Below are 22,755 nucleotides of genomic sequence, written 5' to 3'. Positions count from 1 at the left end.
AGATTATTAAATGAGTTTATTAATCCCAACAGGATCAATATACATTTGAAAAACGTGATATGCGTTAGGACTAGCGTCATTATTCACATACTCATCACCGAGGTTTCAAAGCCCATTATGTCATAGTGCTTTCTACGTCCAATGTGACCACAGCTGGGGACAATTTTTTTTTTAAAGTAAACTACTGCTCTCCTGGTTCTATTATTAAATACTGAAATTCAGCAGTGTTACTATGGGTAAGTCAGGGGTGGCGAATTCATGCCAGACACGCCAACACCTGCTCATCTGGTACCCATCTGGCAGAGACAAGGATGCTCTTTCTTACTGAGAATCTTTGTCGACCTAGAGCATGGGCAACTACACCGATCATCCAAAAGCAAGACCTAAAGCCATAAGCTGGACAAAATGCTTCAGAGCCAACTTGTGTCACTCCTTGCAACTACAGACAGGACGGGGAATGTGCAGAATGACATTTGCACAGCCCTCAACCCATTCAAAAAAGGTAAAAGGGACCCGTCAAGACCCCATGGGTCACACTGCAGAATCATAACCATCCTGACATGCTGTAAAGCCTTCATACACTTCATTAGAACCAAGAGAATATGGCATTGGACAAGGTGGCAAGAGTTTAATTTAATAACTGTAAACACAGCTATAAATTGTAATCATACCATAAATAGTTATTCACATCTGCACTTACTTTTTGCCAGAATCAGGGACCCAAAGGCAACAACGATGACAAAGACGGCACAGATGGCGTCCAGGCGCACGGCGAACCATCGTGATGTCGTCAGAAACAAGAACCAAGCCTCTGGATGCGCGAACCGTGACAAGCAAGATGAACAAGTACAAAGCCACATCAGCCACAGTGAATGCGAGGGGCACGAAGTTGCATGTGCCAGGTGGGACCCCACAGATGCACACGCAAGAAACCTGAGGATTTCAGAAAGCTGGGCCTTGGAAGGGATGCACACGCAACACACGGAGCTGTGCGGGAAGAGGCACTAACACTGCAACCCAGAGAAACGGTGCCATTAGAGTAAAGGACACGCAAAAATGCTCTCGGGTGCCCTTTTCCCAACGCCGAACCATGACGTGAAGTTCACCAGCTCATGTGGTTGATAGTTTCCAGTTCTCCAGAGTACACCTCTCACTTTGTATCTGGCACCTTCCATACTTAGTAGAGGGCCCTGCCCACAGGGCACATTGCTTAGGGGCTATCTCTGAATGACCAGTTTGCCAAAGGTCCTGCGTGTGGTTTTATATGTGCCATTTAATCAACAAAATACAATCAAGGTCGGAAAGATGGGCCAGAATTTTATAGATTTACAGGAAATCCTGAAGTTTTTAAATGGATAAAAAAAATTTCACTGATACAAAGAATAGTACGGGTCAAGTGGGTAGCAGATCTGATCATCAGAAGATGGATTTCTGCAGTCAATTCTGCTGCCCCATGGGCTGAGAAGTGCTCTCCAGAAGATCTGGTGAAAGTTTTATTGGAACACAGCCATGGCCACTTGCTGATCTGCTATCTGCTTGATTTCCTGCTGCAGCAGCAAAGGTGGGCAACTGCAGTAGGGACAAAGGGCACCCAGAGCCCAGGCTACTACTAGATGGCATTTTGCAAAAATGCTTGATGACTCCTGTCCCAAAGGGACAGAGACCAAGGGCCCAGAGAGGGAGTACCATGCAAGCTATCAGAGGGAAAGCAGGGAAGCCCAGAAAGATTTTGAGAGGAGCCAAAGTCTAGGGGCAAAGGAGAGGAAGATAGGATATGAGGTTATACCCAGAGGCAGGCAGAGGTGCTGGCCAACAAGCCCAAGGAAGCAGTGGGTCCCAGCCCTGGAAACCACTTCCAGAAGCGTACAGACCTGAATGCAAGTCCTGGTGAGCATCGAACAGCTCCTGACACCTCTCTTCAGCTCTGTGTGCCCGGATGGTCCAGAGCCCCTGGAGGGAAGATGACAAGTGGGAAAATACTGGACTCCGTGCTGCAGAAAGAGAGAGAGACACAAAACAGAGCGAACTCAGAGACTGGACACAGGCAAACCAGATGCCTTCTCTGTTCTATGATCATGTGTCCGCCAAGCAGCATATCAGGGCTTTGAGTTTCCAGAAGAAATGTTCCCAGCACCCTGGAGAGGACCCTACCCATTTACCCTCAACCCCCTGGTCAAATCATGCATCACTATATTGGTGGGAAAATAAGGGTCTCTCTGTTTGACCCACCTTTGACCAAATTCAAATCTGGTTATTGTTACTTTGCAAACCCATCCTTCAAGGTCCTTTCTTCCATATTCTTCCTGGGTATCTCTCTGGTCAGGAATTATTTTTTCACTCGTTTTTGAGACATTAACATTTTAAAAAATTGTTATAGCTCTCACTCTACTATCCCGCCTTAGATTTTAAAGAGCCAGGATATAGCCACTGTATCTCAGTAACTAGAATGGCACCTGGCACAGGACAGGAACCCAGTGAATAGGCTGAACAGAGTGGCACCTCCCTGCATCCTGAGGAGATCTTTCTGTGCCTATTGGTGCAAGATGAGTCCTGTGTGGCCACTACGTATCTGGATGCCACACTGCACTTGCCCACAGGACCTGCCCAGTCAAGATATCATTGACTGGCCTTGGCTTAAGCCCCAGAAGCCTGAGGGATAGAAATTCATCCTGGTGTGTGATGGTCACTGTGACCTGGGCCATTGCCCTTGCCTTTCTGGAATCTGTCTGTAGTCCAGTGGCTTCATCATCTTAACAGAATTTTAAAATTTGAATTCTCCTTTCTGTATATCTGATTTGATTTAGAGCACAATGTCCATGATGGGTCATGTGTTTTGAGCTTCCTGTCTCATGACCACCAGAGCCCAGCCCTGCACATGGGGGGATGTGTGGGTTGCCTGTCACCAGGCAGCAATGGTTCCCTGACAGTCTTCACTCTGCATTGGGCAGGACGCTGTACTGGGACCGGGATGCATCAGGAACACATGACCCCCGCACACGACCTCTACCATCATCTGGAATGATGGAAAATACTGACAAATCCCTGTCACCTGTCCATAGTCTGGAGAAGACCTGCTGGCAAAACATGGAGTGTTTGGGAAAAGCAAAGGTAATTTCATCTTATAAGAAGGCTGCATATATTTTATAAAATTACTAGGAATAGAAAATGCAAGAGAAAAACTCCAACTTATTCTCTGGGGCATCCAATGGCCTATGTGGCTACGCAGTTCTACATGGAGGTGCTCACTGTGCACACGGGTACAGCACGTGATCAGGAGGTACTGGGTACACATGTGCCAAGGAAAGGAACTGAGCCAGCAGTCAGACTCCACAGTTGCATGAGCAAGGAAGAAGCAGACGGCCAACTAAGAGCCACTGTGGTCACTGGTGGCACAGCCTGGACCATGGGGTCTGTTGACTGCCGGCTCCTCCCTGGGGCTTTCCCAACCCTCTCCTGAGATACTGCTTTCAGAAAGAAAAGCTTTCCTGAACATGGATTTACCTACCAACACATGATCTACTAATGCAAGTCTTTCCGGCAGAGCCCTGGGCGAATGCGGTGGTTCTGACTGTCCAGCTACATGTGTGTGTTCTCAACTCTGACATCCATGCTTTCTCTCTCTCTCTCTCTCTCTCTCTCTCTCTCTCTCTCTGAACAGTGAATTGCTATTCATTTTAGCTTCCTTTAATCTTGCACTTTTAAGATGGTAACTAAGCTCATGATTCAAATAAATAAGGCTGGGAGCCCTGCATGGTCTTTCTGCAGACATCAACAGATGGCCCTGCTAGCCCCGCAGAGGTTGGTCACCCTGCACACAGAGTATTCTGAGAGATGACCAGCTCAGGAGGGTTCTAGGCCCCCTGTTACCCTACCAAGAGCATGCTAAGGGTCTGCCTTCAGAAAGTCTGAGGACTTACTCTACTGAGCTCTCATTTCTAGAACAAGGCAGGGTCTTAACCCTGTTTCATCAAAGGCACGAAGCTGAGGCAGATATGGTGGCCACCCAGGCAGGTTCTTAAAATGGTTCTTCAGCCTGGCCATTCTCAGGTGCAAACCGTACCAGAAAGTCAAAGTCACCACTGGTTCTCTTCTGGCTGGGTTTGAGAGCAGGATTGACTTTAGAAATCGGGTGTCACCCCAGCCTCGAACACCAGGAAACCCAAGGCCAACTGGGGTACTTCACCTTACCCCAAGAGTCATTGAGGTCCCGCAGAAATCTGTACCGTTGAAAGATAATCCTGTTTCTTCCACACTCGACTCAGGGCTGTGGGGGATGCCTGTGGGGTGAGCTGAAGGACTGCAATGCAATTCACCAGAACTGAGAGCACCCCTCACGGCCTGAAGACGGACCCAGGGGAAGAGCAGGGCAGAGAGATGCAGGCAGAGACCCTGGCCTGCCAGTGTTGCCACAGGTATCATTAATGCTATGGGAGGCCTTCTGGTTATTACTGTGGTTTTAGTCCTCTGTGTGCAAGATTCCAGGGCCTTTGGTATAGCCAGCAAGCACTTTCCAAGCACTGTCTCAGGGAATTCTCAGAAAAACCAGAAAGGGCAGGGAATTCTCAGAAAAACCCCAAAGGGCAGGTGTTTTTATTGTCTAAACAAAAGGAAAACAGACTTCAGGCCCATTAAGGCCCAAGATTAAATAAATTAACCAGAGTAATATAGATAGGAGCCAGAGTGAACCTGCCTTATTGCCAAGGCTGTGCTTTTCATTGGAGCCACAGTATCCTAAAGGGAGAAGAGCTGGAGTTCAAGATTCTCATGCATCACTGGATACGTTTCTGTCTAGGCTCTGCAGCCCATAGTCTTTTTTTTTTTTTTTTTAATAATTTTTAGTTGTGGGGCTGAGAATTGAACCCAGTGCCTTGCACATGATAGGCAGGCACTCTGCTAATGAGCCACTGCTCCAGCCCCCCCAAAAAACTCCTAACTCTTACTTAGCTAATATTCAACAGGCTTCCCCATTACTGTACCTCTTATTAAGCACCTTGAGTTGAACAATATCCCTGGAAATCTGGATGGGAATTCCTTACAATAGCAGATTCAAGGATGTATGGTCTGAACGCATGTGGCATTTGCATTAACACTCAGCTAGCCAATGCGCACGGCAGACATAGCTAATGGATCATGGCACCCTCACAATCAGGCACTTGGATATGGGGTCACAAGCCAGCCACTGTCGAATAAAGAGAGTTCAGTAGAGAAACATAATCAAGTGCCATCCTGGTTTTATGCCCTTTTCTATGACTAATTGTTGCTACATTCATTTTTTTTCAAAAATAAACCACTGTCTTCAAGACTGCTTAAATATCAGCCTAAGATTTTAGAAGCAGCCAGGGCAGTATGATTTGAAAATAAACTTCGGGGCTCTAGATGGCCTCGAAGAATAAGAATGAAGTAGGCTTTGCCTGTTTCATCTGGTTATCTGGGGGTAAAAGGGAACATCCGTATTTAGCTAGCTGCAGTCAACTAGGGACAGGAAACCCACATTCCACAGGGCCATGACAAAGTTGTAGAATTTCCAGATCAAAATTATCTCAAAGTTTTGGGTAGATATTGCCTGGAGAGAAAATTCTGTGTACTTCTTGCAAAAGCCTTCCTTGGGTCCTCTCTCCTCACTTGCACATGGATGGGAAGTGGCTCTTGAACAGTGCACAGTCTTCCCAGGGATTCCTTCTGGAACAAACAACCCTACCTTGAATATACCCAAAGCTTCTTTGCAACAGGATGGTGAGTAACTCCATTTCATGAGCAGCGCCACTCATAAAATGTCAAAAGCCTTGTTTCTCTGAAATAGACAGACTAGGGCCAAAGAAACGCACAAAGGAGGGTCTCCAGCAATGCCAATTCCCAATGCCCTGCAGCAATTGATACGAGCAGAGTGCTACGCACACGCTTGGCACACAGACTGCAGGTTTCTGCTTCCCGCTGAATTCTCAGCAATGGAACCTCAAAGCAATTTGGCTCATTCCCCTGATGTCTGAGAATTTTCTTCTACAGCTTTTCTGAACCTACAGGGTTCCATGCAGCCACCAGAAGCCACCAAAAACCAAACAAACAACCCACCCTCCATTGTCACAACAAACAACCCACCCTCCATTGTCACAACAAACAGATACTTATTCCATGGGGAATTACAGGACTCAATATTCCTGGTCCTAATGTGGCTTTCAAAAAGGTGATTTGGCCTTCAATTGCATTATCCATCACAGAGGTTTTCTGACACCATATCTTCCTTTTTTAAAATTTTTTGGCTGGTATCCTTGTACTTTAAAAAATATATAACAATTCTATTACCCTTATAGCTTTAAATTTTAATAAGAATGGAATGCATTAGTTTGTGCATTCAGGAGATGAGCTCTGGATTATTTCATCCTCCGCAATTACCTGCAGAAAACAGTGATTAATCATAAAACGGTTTCCTCTGTTATCCGAAAGCTAGGAAGTTGAAGAGAGCAATAGACTAAAAGCACTCTAAACTGATTCCCCTCCTCGTGGTCTCAAAAAGAGATTATTTTCAGCATCCACACATTACCAGCCTAAGGGGGGAAACCTCAGCATGTCATTGCACCAAGTACCACTGATAGTAAGGAGCACAACCAGAAATCACAATGCTTATACTTTCAAATCACTTAACTGCAACTTATTTCCAGTAGGAAAAAAAAAATTTATTTTTCAAATATATTATTTCTGATACTTATGGATATAGTTCTGATACTTCCTCCTTTCCTTTCTCTAATATTTCCTTCCCTTGCCACTTCTGGTATCTTCAAAAAAGAAAAATTCCCTGATTATTTTCCTTCTCAATTAGTTCTAACACATGAGGAAACATTTCGTTTATCAGAAAAATGCCTCTGAAGTGCTGCTCTGTGCACCGGAAGCATGTCATGGGCAAGAGTGGCAGAGGAGGGTCCGCAGTCCTCATGGATTATTCCAGGGGAGTATTTTTCTACCTTGTCCTTCATTCCTTTTTCCAGTTAAATTGTAAAATTGCTCCCAGCAGGCCACCAGTTCCACCTGCCCTAAGGGCCACACTGACTCACGCTGACCATAATACTGTGTTCAATTACCTGATGTTAACGAAGTGAGACATTCTGAAAGATAGAGTGTGCAGAATTTCAGAGAGCTCCTTAATCACCGCACAAATGGAAGCTGAGTCGCACTGCCATACCCACCCGAGACCCTCCGTACTCACTTGTAGATTCCAGGCGCTTGACATCCCTCGATGTTTCCAGGAAGTATCGTCGGAGAAACAAGAAAATGATGGCCAGGGGAACCAGCGGAATCGCGATCCAAGGAATCACTGCCACGGCCACAGACACCACACTGATCACCACCAGCAAAGTCTGGAACAGCAGAGAGACAGGGCCTCCTTACCCAGAGCACTAATGGGTACTTTGGCAAGGATTCTTGTTGGAAGAGGAAAAACTTTCCCGAACCAGGAAATAAAGGCACAAGTGACAGAGAGGTCACCCATCACTGCTGGGCTCCAAGCACCATGCAAAGAAGGTCCTAGGCATCCATTCTTTTGGTACAGTCAACATCCCTCAGAGACAGGCATTATTATTTTCCATATTTAGTGAGTAGAAAGCTGGGATCCAGAGAAAGGCTGCATCCCAAACTACCACAAATCAAGTAGATGCTACTGGGAAACTGGCAAGCCGGTGTCACAGATGAGGCTCCCGGGACCTCAGTTAAGCATGGGTGGCTAGGGGCAAATTCAGGGCTCAGAAAAGGAGGAAACTAATTTCAATCTTTCTCTTTGGAAGTGGGGAGGCTCCCTCTTGATCCTCTACCCTCTGTTAATATTCACTGAGTGCTGACTGTGTATCTGGCTCTATGTTAAACCCGTCAGATGAATCAACTACTTTGAGGCTTACAGTACCCCTAGGAAGTAGTAGTATCATCTCAAACAGAGTCATTGAGGCACAGGGAGAGGAGAAGCAACTTGATCAAATTTACACAGCATCAGGCACAGAACTGGGGGGCTCACACTTACCCACCACATGTGCCCTCAGTATATAGCCAACTTTTTATTGTTGAGGAAAAAGTTTTTATGTGGACCTCATCATTTGTCTTTAATTTTTCCTCTAAACACCCTTACTTGAGGAATTCCAGAGTTTGTCAACAGGCCCAATAAAGAACAGACAAGACAAATGTGACAAATATTTGAACATTTCATAGAAATCCGTGGAAGAGTTTTGATAGTAAGTAAACAATCTTCAATGTCTAGAAAGGTTTTTTTGTTGTTTTTTTTTTTTTTAATTCTTATCTCCTGGATATATATTTGCTTTTCTGCCATTAGGATAAGCATTTGAAATGTCTATTTCAAAGGCACATGATAATCGCAAGACCAGATGCCACTTATCAGGCATCTAAGGGTGCAGGACTCTGTGCTAATATTCACTTAATTATCAAGTCCCCTGTGAGCTGATTTTATTTAGGGAAACTATCTTAGTCTAAAAAAGACAGCAAACAGAAAAAACCCAAGCCACTGGGTGATGCTGATTTAAGTATTCAGCTTTATCAAGACAAGAATGAAATTGTGGCCTGTGACTTAAGATGATGGGCTGCGATTGAACACTCAGTGTCCCCCTCAAGACAAGCACACACTAACTCCCTGGGGAGGGCAGAAGGGCCCTGGTCCCAGGCTCTCAAGTTGACAATTGTACACAAAAACATATCACTTGGCAGAAGGCACCGAGTGCTGCGGAAATACAGAGAGTCGTAGACATGCCCCGCGTGAGAGCTTTGAGGATCAGAAGCTGGCTTCACAGATACACGTGACAGCGCGTGCGTGCGGCTGTCACAGGTGCCTGCCTGTGGTTTTAATTCTCGGTGTGCAAGATTCCAGGGCCTTTGGTATAGCCAGCAGGCACTTTCCAAGCACTTGTGCTCCGTGCTCATCAGTTCTGTGCCTTCCTCACTGGGTGGCTCCCCAAGGAAAGGGTGAGTGGGTGACACCCCAGAAACCTGTTAGTGTGCAGAGCTCCTCAAGTCACTTTTTTGGGAGGATCATGGCAACCATATAGTAATGAGAAGAGGACTGTCACTGGCATTTGTGTAATAAGAAAACTGGTTCCTAAGAGGTTCCGAACTTGGCCTACTTCCCATGAAGTCAGTGTCATGGAGAAGGCTAAGAGTGGTTGGTATTCTGGGAGCCCAAGGCCTTAGCGGCCTGCAGGACCCAATGCAGGGAAGTGCTAAGCCCCGAGGAGCGGGAGGAAAGAGGAAACTTCCAGAGCCATGATCTGATGGCAGGAACTCCTGGAGTCAAGGTGGGTACAGACACATGCACCTTCCTGGTCTCTATAGCAACAGCAGTACACAAACCAGAGGGAAGCAGAATGGAGTTTCAGAGGAACAAATCCTGAGTGTGGGAATTCCAGCTGTTCGACCCCTTGCCTTTTCTGTCTACAGATGAACTGGATCATACACTACTCAGAAGTCAAAAGGTTTTCTGTACGCTCAGAAGAGGGACTTTTTAGTGCCTTCCAGGCCTGGTCTTAGGTTCACCATCATTAGTTTTCAGGGGGAAAAAAAAAAATCACCCAGGTAATTATGAGAAAAAATACACAATTAAAATGTTTAGAGCAAACTTACATAATTTAATTGGGTGATACTCATCAGTTCAATTATCTGGCTCTCTCTAAGATGAAGGACATCTAGGGCTAATCTGGCCTGCCACAGGAAGCAGAGTTAGGCTGGAACCAAAGGGCGGGCGTTTTGCTCTTTTCTCAGGGTCCACTGAAGACAAGTAACTGCTCTCAGAAGCTCCCAAGTTAGTTTCCGTCTTTCAGATCTTATGGGCCCAAATTTGTAAGCAATTCATGGAAGCTTTCTGGTAAGTTCTAGTTCCACTTGCGGGTCTTGCTATAAACAGCCTCCCAGTGAAGGGAAAGTCACATTCTCCTCTTTTTTTCATGCATGTGTGTGTGTGTGCACAAACACAATCTATACACATATATCACACATATAGGTCCCATGCACATATAAACACGTATAATATATAATCGTATGTTTATTTGTATATACATATAAATTTTTTACCATAAGTTTTCTTAAACTCTTGATGAAAATTGGCACAGAACAAAAATACCTAAGCAAAAAGCTACAGTCTGAAGGGGGAAAAAGAGATTCCAATATGTGATGAACATTCCTCCCAAGAAATCAATCTCATCTCTTCCTTGCAGATTCCCAGGGATTCCCAGAAGCTGAACCCATGGTACCCACCAGCCTGCTGCCATGCCAAGGCACAGAGAACAAGGATGTGTGTACAGCCTGGAGAAGGGACTGACCCAAGCCCGGATACCCTCCCTGAAAGGTGAGGGGAGGTGTCATTCTGACACACCTGTCACCTTTGTGTATAATAGCTGGGAATTCTACCCCAAGTTTTATAATTCTGCATGAACAAATACAAACAAGTCTTGGATAAAAGCTTTCACTTGAGATTTCATAACTTGTAGTAGGTATGTAGCTTTTAGAAATGACAACTTAGACCCCGAGGGTAAATTCCTTAAGTCTGGTGTGGAGTGCTAGGATGGATTTAGGGCCAATCCTCTTCAATATGAAACAGGAAGGGTGAGACTTCCCGACTTTCTGAATGTAGTAAAAACCAGGCTATGCAAACAAACCCAAAGGCTGGTGGTAGGGATCCAGGGAGAAAAGTATTGGCAGTTCTTGCTTCACAAGAAATAGCTCGGCTTTCCTTATCATTACTCCCAAGTGGGCTGCTTTTGCAGCCAAGACCAGAAGAGGAGGAACAGCATATCCAAAGATCGACAGTCCCAGCCGGGCTCAGAGGTGTGCACATGTAATTCCAGTGGCGTGCAAGGCTGATGCAAAAGGATGGAGAGTTCAAAGCCAGCCTCAGCAATGGCGACGTGCTAAGCAACTCAGAGAGACCCTGTCTCTAACTAAAATACAAAATAGAGATGGGCATGTGGCTCAGTGGTCAAGTGCCCCTGAGTTCAATCTCTGGCAATCCCCCCACCCACTCCAACACACTCTCACACACAAAGACTTCGAGGAATATCATGAAATTGGAGCATGTGAGATATCCCACTCTGACCACTGGGCAGCTTGATTCCGACCAAGGACACAAGGAAGCAAGCACTTTGTTTCCTAAATTTCTCATGTACCAAAATGATATTGACTTTCGCCAACCATGTTTAAGGTCTATCTTGCTTAAATGTGCGTTCTTGACAATAAACTTCATGCCTTTTACTGTCCTTTCCAAATATTTTTTCTAATTCTCAGCACTGATAACTTAGAGAACTGGAGGTAACTCAATATTTTTTAATATGCTTGTTTTATTCTATAACCTTTTTCGTTTGTTTGTTTCAAGTCTTTGCTTCTTTTCAGTGAAGAATTACTGTTCTGAAATTGCTGAGCATTTCAGGGATACTAAGAGAAAAGGTACCAAACTCAAATACCTACTTACCATATTTGGTATTTAAAAAAACAAAATAATAATAATAACAACAACAATAATAATTATTATTATTATTATTACCATCAGGGTTTGAATCCAGATGTGCTTAACCACTGAGCCACATACCCAGCCTTTTTTGTTTGTTTGTTTTTTGATACAGGGTCTTGCTAAGTTGCTGAGGCCGGCCTTGACCTTGCTATCCTCCGGCCTTAGCCTCCTAAGTTGCTGTGATTACAGGCATGTGCCACCATGCCCAGCATCCAAAAAAAGATAAATTTGGTATTTCATTTCCAATGCATCATGAACTGTTGTGTCATTATCAAGAGAAACACAAAAGCTAGATATTGTACATTAGTGAATCCCAAGAAATTAAACTGTGTCCATTCCAGGTCAGCCTCCTTGGTAGTAAGCAAGCATCCTGACCTGGGTGTCAGGACGACAAAGGTGAAGGACCTTATTTACCACTCATGGAAAGGATATTCAGAGCACTTCATCCTCAGACAGAGCTGCCTGTGAGCAGCTGTTTCCAACTAACCACACTTACATCTAAATGAACTGCTAACGAGGCGTGCAAAAGCAATAAAGGAAAAAAAATGATGCTTATGAAAAATGTTAATTGTGGTGTTTAAAACACTGCCCCCAACCAGGAAAATGTTACTTCCTTGCTAGTACATATGGCAAATGTCCTCAGAATATTGAAGAAATTACGAAATTTTCTGTATCTAGTTGACAACCAAAGGAAAGTACAATTGCCTTGCCCTTTGAAATACCAGGAAAAAAAAAAAAGATAACACTTCCTGATGCTTGCCTTGTGTGCAACCTCTTAAGTATTTCACCTGCATTATCTAACTTCATTCTCATATCTGATCTAAGTAGCAGGGCTTATCACCGCCATTTACAAAGGAGAAAACAGGCTCAGGGGTTAAGTCAGATAATACAGTCACTTTAATCCCAAGTCTGTTCTCTTAATCTCTGCATGATAGCGCACCCCATGTTAAGGTTCATATTTGAAAAAATGCCTGAATATATTCCTCTTTTACATACATTTAAGAATTTTGTTGGGTTTCCTGCGGTTGTATCTGGCCTCTCTCATGAGATTAGACCTAGATTCTCAGCTAATTAGGTAATGAGTTCCCAAGAAGATCTTAAATTGCTTGCTAACAGAACACAATGAGACATGTTGATTTTAGGACTATTGTTTCAAGCTAAAAAAAAAAAAAAAAAAAAAAGAAGAAGAAAGTTTCATAAGAAAAATGAATTTGTAAGCCTCAAAATCAAAATGACTTAAGAAAAGAGGGGAAGAATCAAATTTAATTATTTAGTAAAGACACAAAATCTAAGAACACAAAGCAACAGTTGACAACTTTGCATGCACAAAAGCTGTATTTGAATGGTGGTAAAAATACAAATTTTGCCCCAAGCAGATACTCTAGAATTAATATCATACTGTAATATAACAGGTTTTAATGTATTTTCACGGGCAAATTTCCATTACAAGTACTCGTCTGCCTGTTTCGCATCTGTCTACCAAATAGCTTATAGTTCTGTAGGAACGTCTAGGTATCTACCTGCAATTTACTTTACACTTAATTCCATAGGATTCTGTTCCAACAAGTGTAGGAAGCTTGTGCCAAATAACTTGTTTCCTATAGACAGCAGTAAAAATATATTCTTCTTATTTTATGCAAATTCATGCCATTCATCCTTCTGCCTCACTCCTTATTTGAACTCTGTCTCATACCTGTTATTAGGCACTAAGTGAAAATTTTATATTTACTCATAAGGCCACTTAATCAGTACATAGTACTCCTATTACTTGTTTACAGCATTAAAAAAAAAATAAGATCAGCACCATCAAGATTGCTAACACCTCAGTGGAACTGGAAAGCTTTTAATACTGCTGTCAGTCAGCCTCTAGAATTCCATTCCAGATTCTGATAAGTGCAAATCATCCAGATTGCCTCGAACTATTATTGATTTTGCAGAAGATATGACTTCAGTGCAATAAATAAAGCAGAAGTCACTTCTTGGCAAGAAAGCATGGCAAGATTTTCCCTGATTTAGAAAAAAAGAAAACAAAAACAAATACCCGGATGCCTAGTTTTTTGATCAGTAAGCTGTTTACTCATGTGGGTGTCAAACAGACCCACTTCCATCTATTTATTCTGAAAACACATGAGATAAAAAAAATTACCTCTGGATGAAATGACTATCATAACAGATTGTGTTGCTGGCTAACCAGGATTCCTGTGGAAGCACTAAAATTCAGAGCAGGCTGAACAAATCTCCAAGAGTATTAAGAAATAAAAATGTAAGTCCTATCAAATTATACACTACCTTGCAATTACAGGATGAGTCCAAGCAAAGGGGAAAATATGGAAGGCCTTAAAGGTAAGCTCCTAAGCCTTAACACTGACAACATCAGCATAAAATTCACAGGTGTGACTCCTGTGTCAGTGTGGCACCTGCCCTTGGGCAGTTCAGAGGTCAACTCTGGTTCCCAGGTCTATTGTTACTGGACCCTCCTTGGGAGGTCGCTCTTCTGTCACCTGGTTCTTTTGACCTCTGCCAACTCAATTACCTCTGTTAAGTCTGATTGTATGAGGAGATCCACACACATGTTCTTAAGATTAAGCCTTTCTGAATTTGGATATAGTAACGACTCCTTTATCCTTCATTTGGCTGGTGATCTTTTCATATGCAGAGCAGTCCCGGGACCTATGTCATCCTTCAGTTAGCTCTGCATCTTGAGTCAAGGCCAGCTGCACTGAAGAGAGAATGGCTGGTGGGTTACACCCTGTTCATCAACACAGGAGAGAAGGCAGGAGGGAACACTGCAACCATTCCTGCCTTTGGTTCAGCACATCTGATCAAAATCTGCCTTCAGTGTCAATAAACTCACTATAAAACCCAAGGAAGGAGTCTGAAGACTACTTTTTAATTTTTTTAACATTTTTTTTTTAGTTGTCGATGGACCTTTATTTTATTTATTTATATGGTGCTGAGAACTGAACTCAGTGCGTCACACATGCCAGGCAGGCGCTCCACCACTGAGCCACAACTCCAGGTCCTGAGACTTCTTTTAAAAGGCACATGTTAAGGGCTAGAGTGTGACTCAGTGGTAGAGTGCTTGCCTGGCATGAGATCCCCAGCACCACACAAAAGGGGGGAAAAATATATCAATTTATATGAATCTGAAAATATAGTTCCAGAATGCATAAAGCAAAATCTGACAGAACCCAGGAGAAACAACTTCAGTCACAGTGGGAAATTCTGGCCCACTTAACTCAACAACTGATAGAACAAGGATATACAAATCATAGAAGATGTGAAAACATGATAAACAAACTAAAGGCTATTTTCTACATTCTTTTCAAGTGCATATGTACTATGCCACAGAGCAAATACCAACAGACTTCAAGGGACAAAAATTATTCAGAATATATTCGACTTAAGTGCATTTAACAAGGACTCAATAACAATCAGAAAATCACTAACTGTAAATTCTGCAATACACTTCAATAAAACACCCAGTAAAAGGAAATAAACATAAAATTAGAAAGAATTTTGAAAAAATAAAATGAAGATCTAATAATACTAAAATTTGAAGTATGCAACCAATGCTGTGTTTAGAGGTAAATTTATAGCTCTAAAGTAAATCTTTTAAAAACAGAAAGGCTAGCTAAGTATGGTGGTGCATACCCGTAATCCCACCTACTTGGAAAGCCATAAGGACTCAGTGAAACCCTGTCTCAAAATAAAAAATAAAAAGGGCCAGGGATGTGACTCAGTGTAAGCACCCCTGGACTCAATCCCTGGTACCAAAAAAAAAGAAAGAAAGGAAGGAAAGAAAGAAAAGAAATAAAGTTCAAGGCCAGCCTCAGCAACTTAGTGAAACCTTATCTTAAAAAACAACAACAATAAACCCAAAAGGCTAAAAGTCCAGAGCCTAAAAAATCTACCTTAAAAGTATAAAATAGCATATTAAAGTATAAGAAGAATATAAATTAGAAAAAAAGTAGATACTAATAAAATAGAAGAATAACACCCAAGGAGAAGAATCAGTGAACTGAAAGGTGGGTTCTTGGAAAACAATAATGAAATAAATAAGCTGTCACACTAAAACTAAGCAAGGGAAAACAGGGTGGGTGGGATTACCATGATGGTGATTATAGGAGGGTAACACAAAGGGAGCTCAGGCACGAAAATAGGATAAACACTGCACCCATTGATTTCACATTTTGACCCACAGGGCACATTTCTTGAAAAATAATGGACAAAGAGCAACATGAGAAGGAATAGAAATTTGAATAATACCATGTCAACTTAGAGTTGGAAAGAAATGAGAAGCATAATCAAAATACCCACTAAGAAAATTCCTGGCCTATAGACTTTCACTGGTGAATTCCATGAAACAATTAGGGAGAAACCCTTCATTCTCTTTCAGAAAACAGAGGAGCAAGTAGCAGACAGATTTCCACTAGAAAAACAGAACCAAGATAAATATCAGGGAACTGGTGGCAAGAAATCAGGGGGCGGCCAGGCAGGTCCAGAATCCACACAGCCTTAAGTCTTCTTTAGGGAATCCGCAGCTCTTGGGCCTTTTCACTGACTGAATCAGGCTCATCCAGATTAACTGAAATAATGATCCTCACTGGAAATCACCTGATTATGAACTTTAATCACATTTACAAAATACCATCACAGGAACACCTAATTACCACCTGACTAAATAACTGGGTAGTGAAGCCTAACCCAGGTGACACATGAAACTCATGGAATTGAACATCACAAGGAAAAATCCCTTGTCAATTCTTTTCATAAAAACAATGTTTATCTTGAATACCAAAAACTGACAAAAGATTACAAGAAGAGCAAACTACAGACCCACATTCTTCAGGAATGATAGCTACAGAATTCATGACAAAATATCAACAACTGAATACAACGATACCATGACCAGTGGAGTTTATCCCAGAAATACAAGGTTAATTTAACCCACAAATATCAACGAGTATAATTTGCCATATTACAAGAGTAAAGGAGATGGCTGGAGTATAGCTCAGTGGTAGAGTCCTTGCCTAGTATGCATGAAAAACTGTGTTCAACTCCCAGAACACAAACAAACACACACACACACACACACACACACCAAAAAAAAAAAAAAAAAAAACAGAAAGGGGAAATAATTATATGATTATCTGAATAGGCGAGGGGGAAATAGTTGTCAAAATTCAAACTTCTTTTTGATTAAAAACATTTTTAACTATCAGAATACTGGAAATTATTCAATGGGCTAACAGAAAAAAAGGTCAAATTACCCAGGTCAATTTCCACTGGAAAATACACACACACAAACACACACACACAATTGTAATTAACCTCCTTCTTTATGGGAAAATACTGACATTTTTCTCCCCAAATGTATAAGTAAGCATTATCACTACTACTCTCCATTGTACTGGCAGCAAAAGCCACACCAATAAATCAAGAAAAGGAAATAAAAATCATAAATATGGGAAAGAGAGAAGTAAAACTTACTATTTGCCACTGACATGACTGTATATGCAGAAAATTCTTCAGAGTTAAAAAACAATAAAACAATTCCAAGAAATGCAATGTGAATTCAACAAGTTCAATGACAGGGTCAGCATACATAAATCAACTGCACTAAACACTAGCAACAAAAGGATGATATTTAAAACAGTATCCTCTACAGAACAGGAGAGTATCAAATACTCAAGAATAAATGCTACTAAAGAAAGGCAATATGGAAAACTACAAAATATTTCTGAGAAAAATTAAAGAAGAATTAAATAAGTGGAAAGATATACCAGGATGATAAATCAGATACTGAACATTGTTAAGATTTACAGACATCCCCTGCCCAGGCCCCATACTGATCTATGGCTGAAGATTCCTGTCAATCTCCCAGCATGGCTTCCCCATCCCTACCACCACTGAATGGTATTAGGATCAAACCCACTAGCAAGACTTTAAAAAAAAAAAAAAATTGACAAGTTGATTCTAAAATTTAAAGGACCACAATGCACAAAACAATCTTGACAAAAGACATACAAAATTGGAGGACTTGGGTCTCATGCTTTACTAAAATGAACAATAACCAAGACACTGTGGCACAGACCCAAGGACACACAGATCAGTGTAACAAAATCAAGTGCACAAACAGGACCTGCTCACAGGCAGGTCCGATTAAGACAATTCAATGAATACCAGTCTTTTTAACCAATGTGGCTGGAATAACCAGGGGTTGAAAATAAAAACAACAATAAAAACCAACACAAGACTCATCGATTCTTAAAAAGGAAGAACAATAGGAAAGAATCTTCACAGTCCAGGACAGCACCAAGGTTTCTGAGGACACAAAAACACGTACTATACAAGGGAAGATTTAAAAAGAACATTAAACACTAGCAACAAACAGAGAATACTTAAAACAATCCCATCAACAGAATAGAAGAATATCAAATACTCTGAGCTTCATCAGAATTAAAACCAACTAAAAATTTACCAAAAAGAATATTAAAAAGCACACTGGTGTATGCCTAAAGTCCTATGTTCCATCCCCAGCACAGCAAGAGAAAGAGAGAACTAAAGGTCAGAGAGCATGACACCGGGCTGGGGTTGTGGCTCAGCGGTAGAGTGCTAGCGCCTAGCATGTGTGAGGCCCTGGGTTCGATCCTCAGCACCACATAAAAACAAATAAAATGAAGGCATTGTGTCCAACCAGAACTAAAAAATTAAAAAAGCAAGACACCAAGCAGGAGAAAGCATTCACAAAGCACTAATATTTAAAATACATAAAATGTACATAGTACATCAGTGACAAGATTTTCAAAAATAGTTTTAAAAAATCAGCAAGAGATCTGAACCAATATTTTACCAAAAATATCTAAATACCCAATAAGCATGTATGAAAAGAGCATGATACCATTAATCATCAGGGAAATACAAACTAAAACACCAACCACATAAGCTATACCCAGGAGGAAGACGAAAATCAAAATGACTAATAAGACTAAATGTTAATAAGCACTCAGAGCAACTGGACTGCCCATAAATTGTTGGTGAGTGTGTAAAGTGGTACAAGCATTTCAAAAGACTTTCTGTTCATGTGCTCTGTTTTATTTTTTTTAAAGTACACATAATCCTCAATTTCACTCTTAGGTATTTTATCCAGGAGGAATGAAAACATATGTGCCCATAAACACTTGAATAAAATGGTCAACTGCTTAAAAAGGAAAAAAAGCAACAAACCAAATGTCATGTGCAGAAATGATAAAATCGGGTATCTTCCTACAATGGGATACTTACTATTAAGGAAAAAAATTTAAAAAGAAACCCTCAAAACATGCCTGGAAGGAAAAAACATTAGGATGAGCAAGATAATCCAGCCACAGAAAAAAATATATTCTGTATTGATTTCTTGTATATGTAAGGCCAGAAACAGGAAAGCGAATCTATGTTGAAGGCAATGTGGGCGAGGCTGGGGTGTGGAAATTGCAGTATGGCACAGGAGACATTCTGAGGGCAAGAGAAATGTCCTACATCTCATTTCAGAGTGGCAGTCACAGAGATGTGCACAATTATCAAAATCCAGCAAACTAAAGGACAAAGTGTATTTTATTGTATGTAAACTACATCCCAATTAAAAATAAAGATAGGGTAAAAAAATTATGCCACCAGAATTCCATGTTCAAATATTGGGCAATGTATACAGAACAGTCACAATGCCTGGAGGTGACAGCCTTCTGGGCACTGATAGTGGGGACAAAGGGACTCACATGAGGTCCAATGTGCATCAGAACAAACAGGGCCACGGGTGACAACTGCCTCATGGGGTGCTGGCCCCTTGCTGTGAGCGCACTCTGGGCTTCCTGCTTCAGGACTGAATGCAGAGGACAATCAGAGAATGCCCAGTAACCTAGACAAAGGCTGCAGGACACCAATGAGTCAGGAAACTCACAAGCAGGAGACCATCACGAGACAGCAGACTCTAATGGACTGTGTCCCACATCACAGTGAAGAGACACGTCCACATGCGGATCAGCAAATGCGAGGTGTTAATAAAAGGGAGGCAAGTTCGCCAGCCTCACACTTTCTTGTTCATCTTATCAAGAAAACCCATTAGGTACCTAAACTAAAATGAATGCAATCAAGAATCGCATATGGAGACACTGAGGGTCCTCGAAGACTAAACGTGTGGCCATTTTCCTCTCCTGAGTAATAACTGCCCATTTTATCGTGACGCAGGATGCGAGGCGACAAGAGACCACTCTGTGAATGGCCACGATTGTTTTGCCATGGACATCATCCAATAATGCCAGGATGCAAAGTTCTATGCTCTGCAGAATACCACCAGGCTGGATAAAGACCCTTCATTTTTTTTCTTTAGGTCTTAATTAGCGTCTTGTTAAACGACGACCATTATCATTGGAGCGCACATGCTGGGACAAATTGCAACACTGGTTGCCAGCCTGGAAGCCTGGGAGGGTCCCTGGTGATTAACTGTCACCATGTTGATGTTGACAGTGCTGCTTTCTATGTGTGCTTTCTCACTGGAAAGGACCCAACCATCTCATTGTCATTAAAAAAAGAAAAGAAAGAAAGAATGAAAAGTAAAGAAAAAGAAAGGTAAGGGACTCATAGGAGTGGGCCTGGGTGAACCCTATCACCCTGATCACTGAAGCCCACGGGTCAAGTCTGGTCAAGAACCATGTCATCAACTCCCCTGTGCGTGGCAGGAAACCCACTTTAACCTGGAAGCTGGCAGGAATCATCATCTCCGGGGCTGGCATTTCCATGGACTATTCCCTCCTTGCAAACTCGTGGACTAAACCTCTTTTGTTGCTGTTGAAAGCATGAAAACACTGTGATTCAGTTAAAATGGATGATTTTACTCTTAAAGAGTTAGACAGAGATCTTTGAAACGAGGGCAAAGCAACCTCACTAACAATCTCTTTTGTGCGAGAGGGATTTGAGGGTGGGAATGGGGAGCAGGGGAGAACAAATGACAAAGTCATTGTTCGTGGGCTTTCTACACACTTTCCCTGACATCTCTACACAATGAAATGCAAGGGTCAGTGGTACGGAGACAAGCCAAGGCAGTCCCACCCTTATGCTTCCATAAAAGCCAGTGACCCGACCCATTATCCCCAAGTCTTAGGCTGGCTTTGTTCTCAATGCCCAGATGCAGAAGCTTTTTCTCACTCCTCCCCCAGGAAGACATGACTGAGGACACCTCCTTCACATTTTCTTTTGCTTGGGCATTTTCACTTCATAAAGCCGCAGTCAATGTGTTTTGTGGGGGGGGAGGAGGCAATGACACATTCTGTGGTGGTCCCCACCGCCTGCATTGGTGGCTCAAGTAGCCTCAGGATTAGCCCTTTGTGTCCCATGAAAGGATATGAAAAGTCAGTTATTTAAGCTCAGTCAAGCTGCTTTTTTTCTTTTCTTTTTCTTTTTGGATGAGGGTGTGTGGGGAAGAAAGGTCTGCAATTCAGTTCTCCTCAATAAATTTCGGCATTTTGCAGAGGGCAGCTGTGCATGGGTTTCCACGCTCAGAGCAACCCCGAATCGTTAAAGAGGGAAACTGACATGCCCAAGTCCAACCTCTGCAAGGTAGGTTCATTTTCACATTTGTCCCGCAGGAAGACCTCTCAGAAGTGATGATGGTAACGACAAGAATTCCAGATCATTGAGACTCTACTCACTGTTATTGGGGACCAAGGAAGCTTCACAAGCACTACAAAAATGACGTGAATACGAAATGTCACATTCTGTGGTCTCTTCTGAGGACAACTGATTCTGATACTGTAACTCTAAATGGGAAACAGCCATTTAAATCTTCAGGGTTCACAGATGTGTATGTACACCCCTAGAATCTGGGGTACAAACACATGTAGTGATATTATTGGGCTGGTATCCACCTGACATTGTTACTATAATGCAACATGATGTGACCAATGCTGCTAGAGACTATTTGTCCCATTTAAAAATGAATGTAGCGGGGCTGGGGATGTGGCTCAAGCGGTAGCGCGCTCGTCTGGCATGCGTGCGGCCCGGGTTCGATCCTCAGCACCACATACAAAAAAGATGTTGTGTCCGCCAATAACTGAAAAATAAAAAAAATGTTGAAATTCTCAAAAAAAAAAAAAAAAAAAAAAAAGAATGTAGTTTCAATATAACTACCCCTTATGTATGCATGTCATGTGCTTGGACAATACACTAAAAGTTTTGCTGAAATGGTGCTGGGGTGTGACTCAGTGGTAGCGTACCTGTCAGCATATGCAAAGCCCTGGGTTCAATGCCCAGCATCCCCAGAGGAAGAAGAAATCTCTCTCTCTCTCTCTCTCTCTCATATATATATATATATATAAAAAACCAGTCATGGTAGCACACACCTATAGTACTAACTACTTGGGGGGTGGGGCAGGAGGACCACTGGAGCCCAGGAGCTTGAGGCCAGCCTGGACAACATAGCAAGGTCCCAAAACAAAACAAAACACAAAAAATAATTTTAATGAAAAAAATGCCATTTTAGCCTCACAGCAACCCCAATGGCATATAGGGGTTTTACAGGTACAGAGTGTGAGGCTTTGGAAAAGAAGAAAGACTAAGGATACAGCTGGCCTTGAAATGACAAAGTGGGATCTGAGGCCCAACCTCACTTATGCTGCAAGTGCCACCCAGTGATGCACATCCATGCCTGTGCAGCACGCTCAACCCTCATACCAATAACACATGAGCCTGGGAAGCCAACAGCACTGGCTGAAGCAATTTCAGGATTCTTAAATCCCCAGGTAAAGCACACTAAACAGACTGCATCATTAGGCTCCTATGCTGCCTTCCTTCTTCCTCTGGAACTGCTAACAGCTCCAATTCTCCCAGCAACTACAATCTGACTAGAGAGCAACACACCTAGAGCTAAAGGTTACTCTAGCTTGGTGGTATGCATGCTGGTGCTGTTGGGAAAAGGGCTTGTGGCTGACATGTGCCCTGGGAGAGGGGCTATCCTGCAATGTTGACCCACTATGCAGAATGGAGGGCTTGCATTGCCCACACTTTGGTGTTCTTACTTGGATGTCCCAAGGGAATGACATTCAAACAGTGTCCTTTCCTGTCCTCCCTGTGTTACTGTAACTCCATCCTTCTGGTCATCTCTGGTTCCTCCCAGTTTCTACCTAACACTCCAAATCTAAACTTATTTGGGGTGGGGGGTGGGGAGTGGTACTGGAATTGAACTCAGGGGCACTCAACCACTGAGCCACATCCCCAGGCCCATTTTCCTATTTGTA

The 22,755-nt window shown here is 42.5% G+C and overlaps 1 protein-coding gene across 2 annotated transcripts in view; it reads right to left on the bottom strand.

Moving 5' to 3' along the window:
• The window catches only part of Abcc4 (ATP binding cassette subfamily C member 4 (PEL blood group)), a 230,178-nt gene that overhangs the window by 46,476 nt on the left and 160,947 nt on the right, over window positions 1–22,755 (bottom strand). For both annotated transcript variants that reach the window (XM_026399756.2, XM_026399766.2), the window contains 3 exons: window positions 7,199–7,349; window positions 1,872–1,991; window positions 701–811 (listed from right to left, as the gene is read on the bottom strand). In XM_026399756.2, coding sequence (XP_026255541.2) covers window positions 701–811; window positions 1,872–1,991; window positions 7,199–7,349 — 382 coding nt within the window. The remainder of the gene's footprint in view (window positions 1–700; window positions 812–1,871; window positions 1,992–7,198; window positions 7,350–22,755) is intronic.

This window comes from Urocitellus parryii, chromosome 2 (genome assembly GCF_045843805.1).
Source record: "Urocitellus parryii isolate mUroPar1 chromosome 2, mUroPar1.hap1, whole genome shotgun sequence".
Classification (NCBI taxonomy): Eukaryota; Metazoa; Chordata; class Mammalia; order Rodentia; family Sciuridae; genus Urocitellus; species Urocitellus parryii.
Note: the sequence above shows the minus strand (reverse complement) of the source record. Positions and strands in the feature narration are given on the sequence as shown.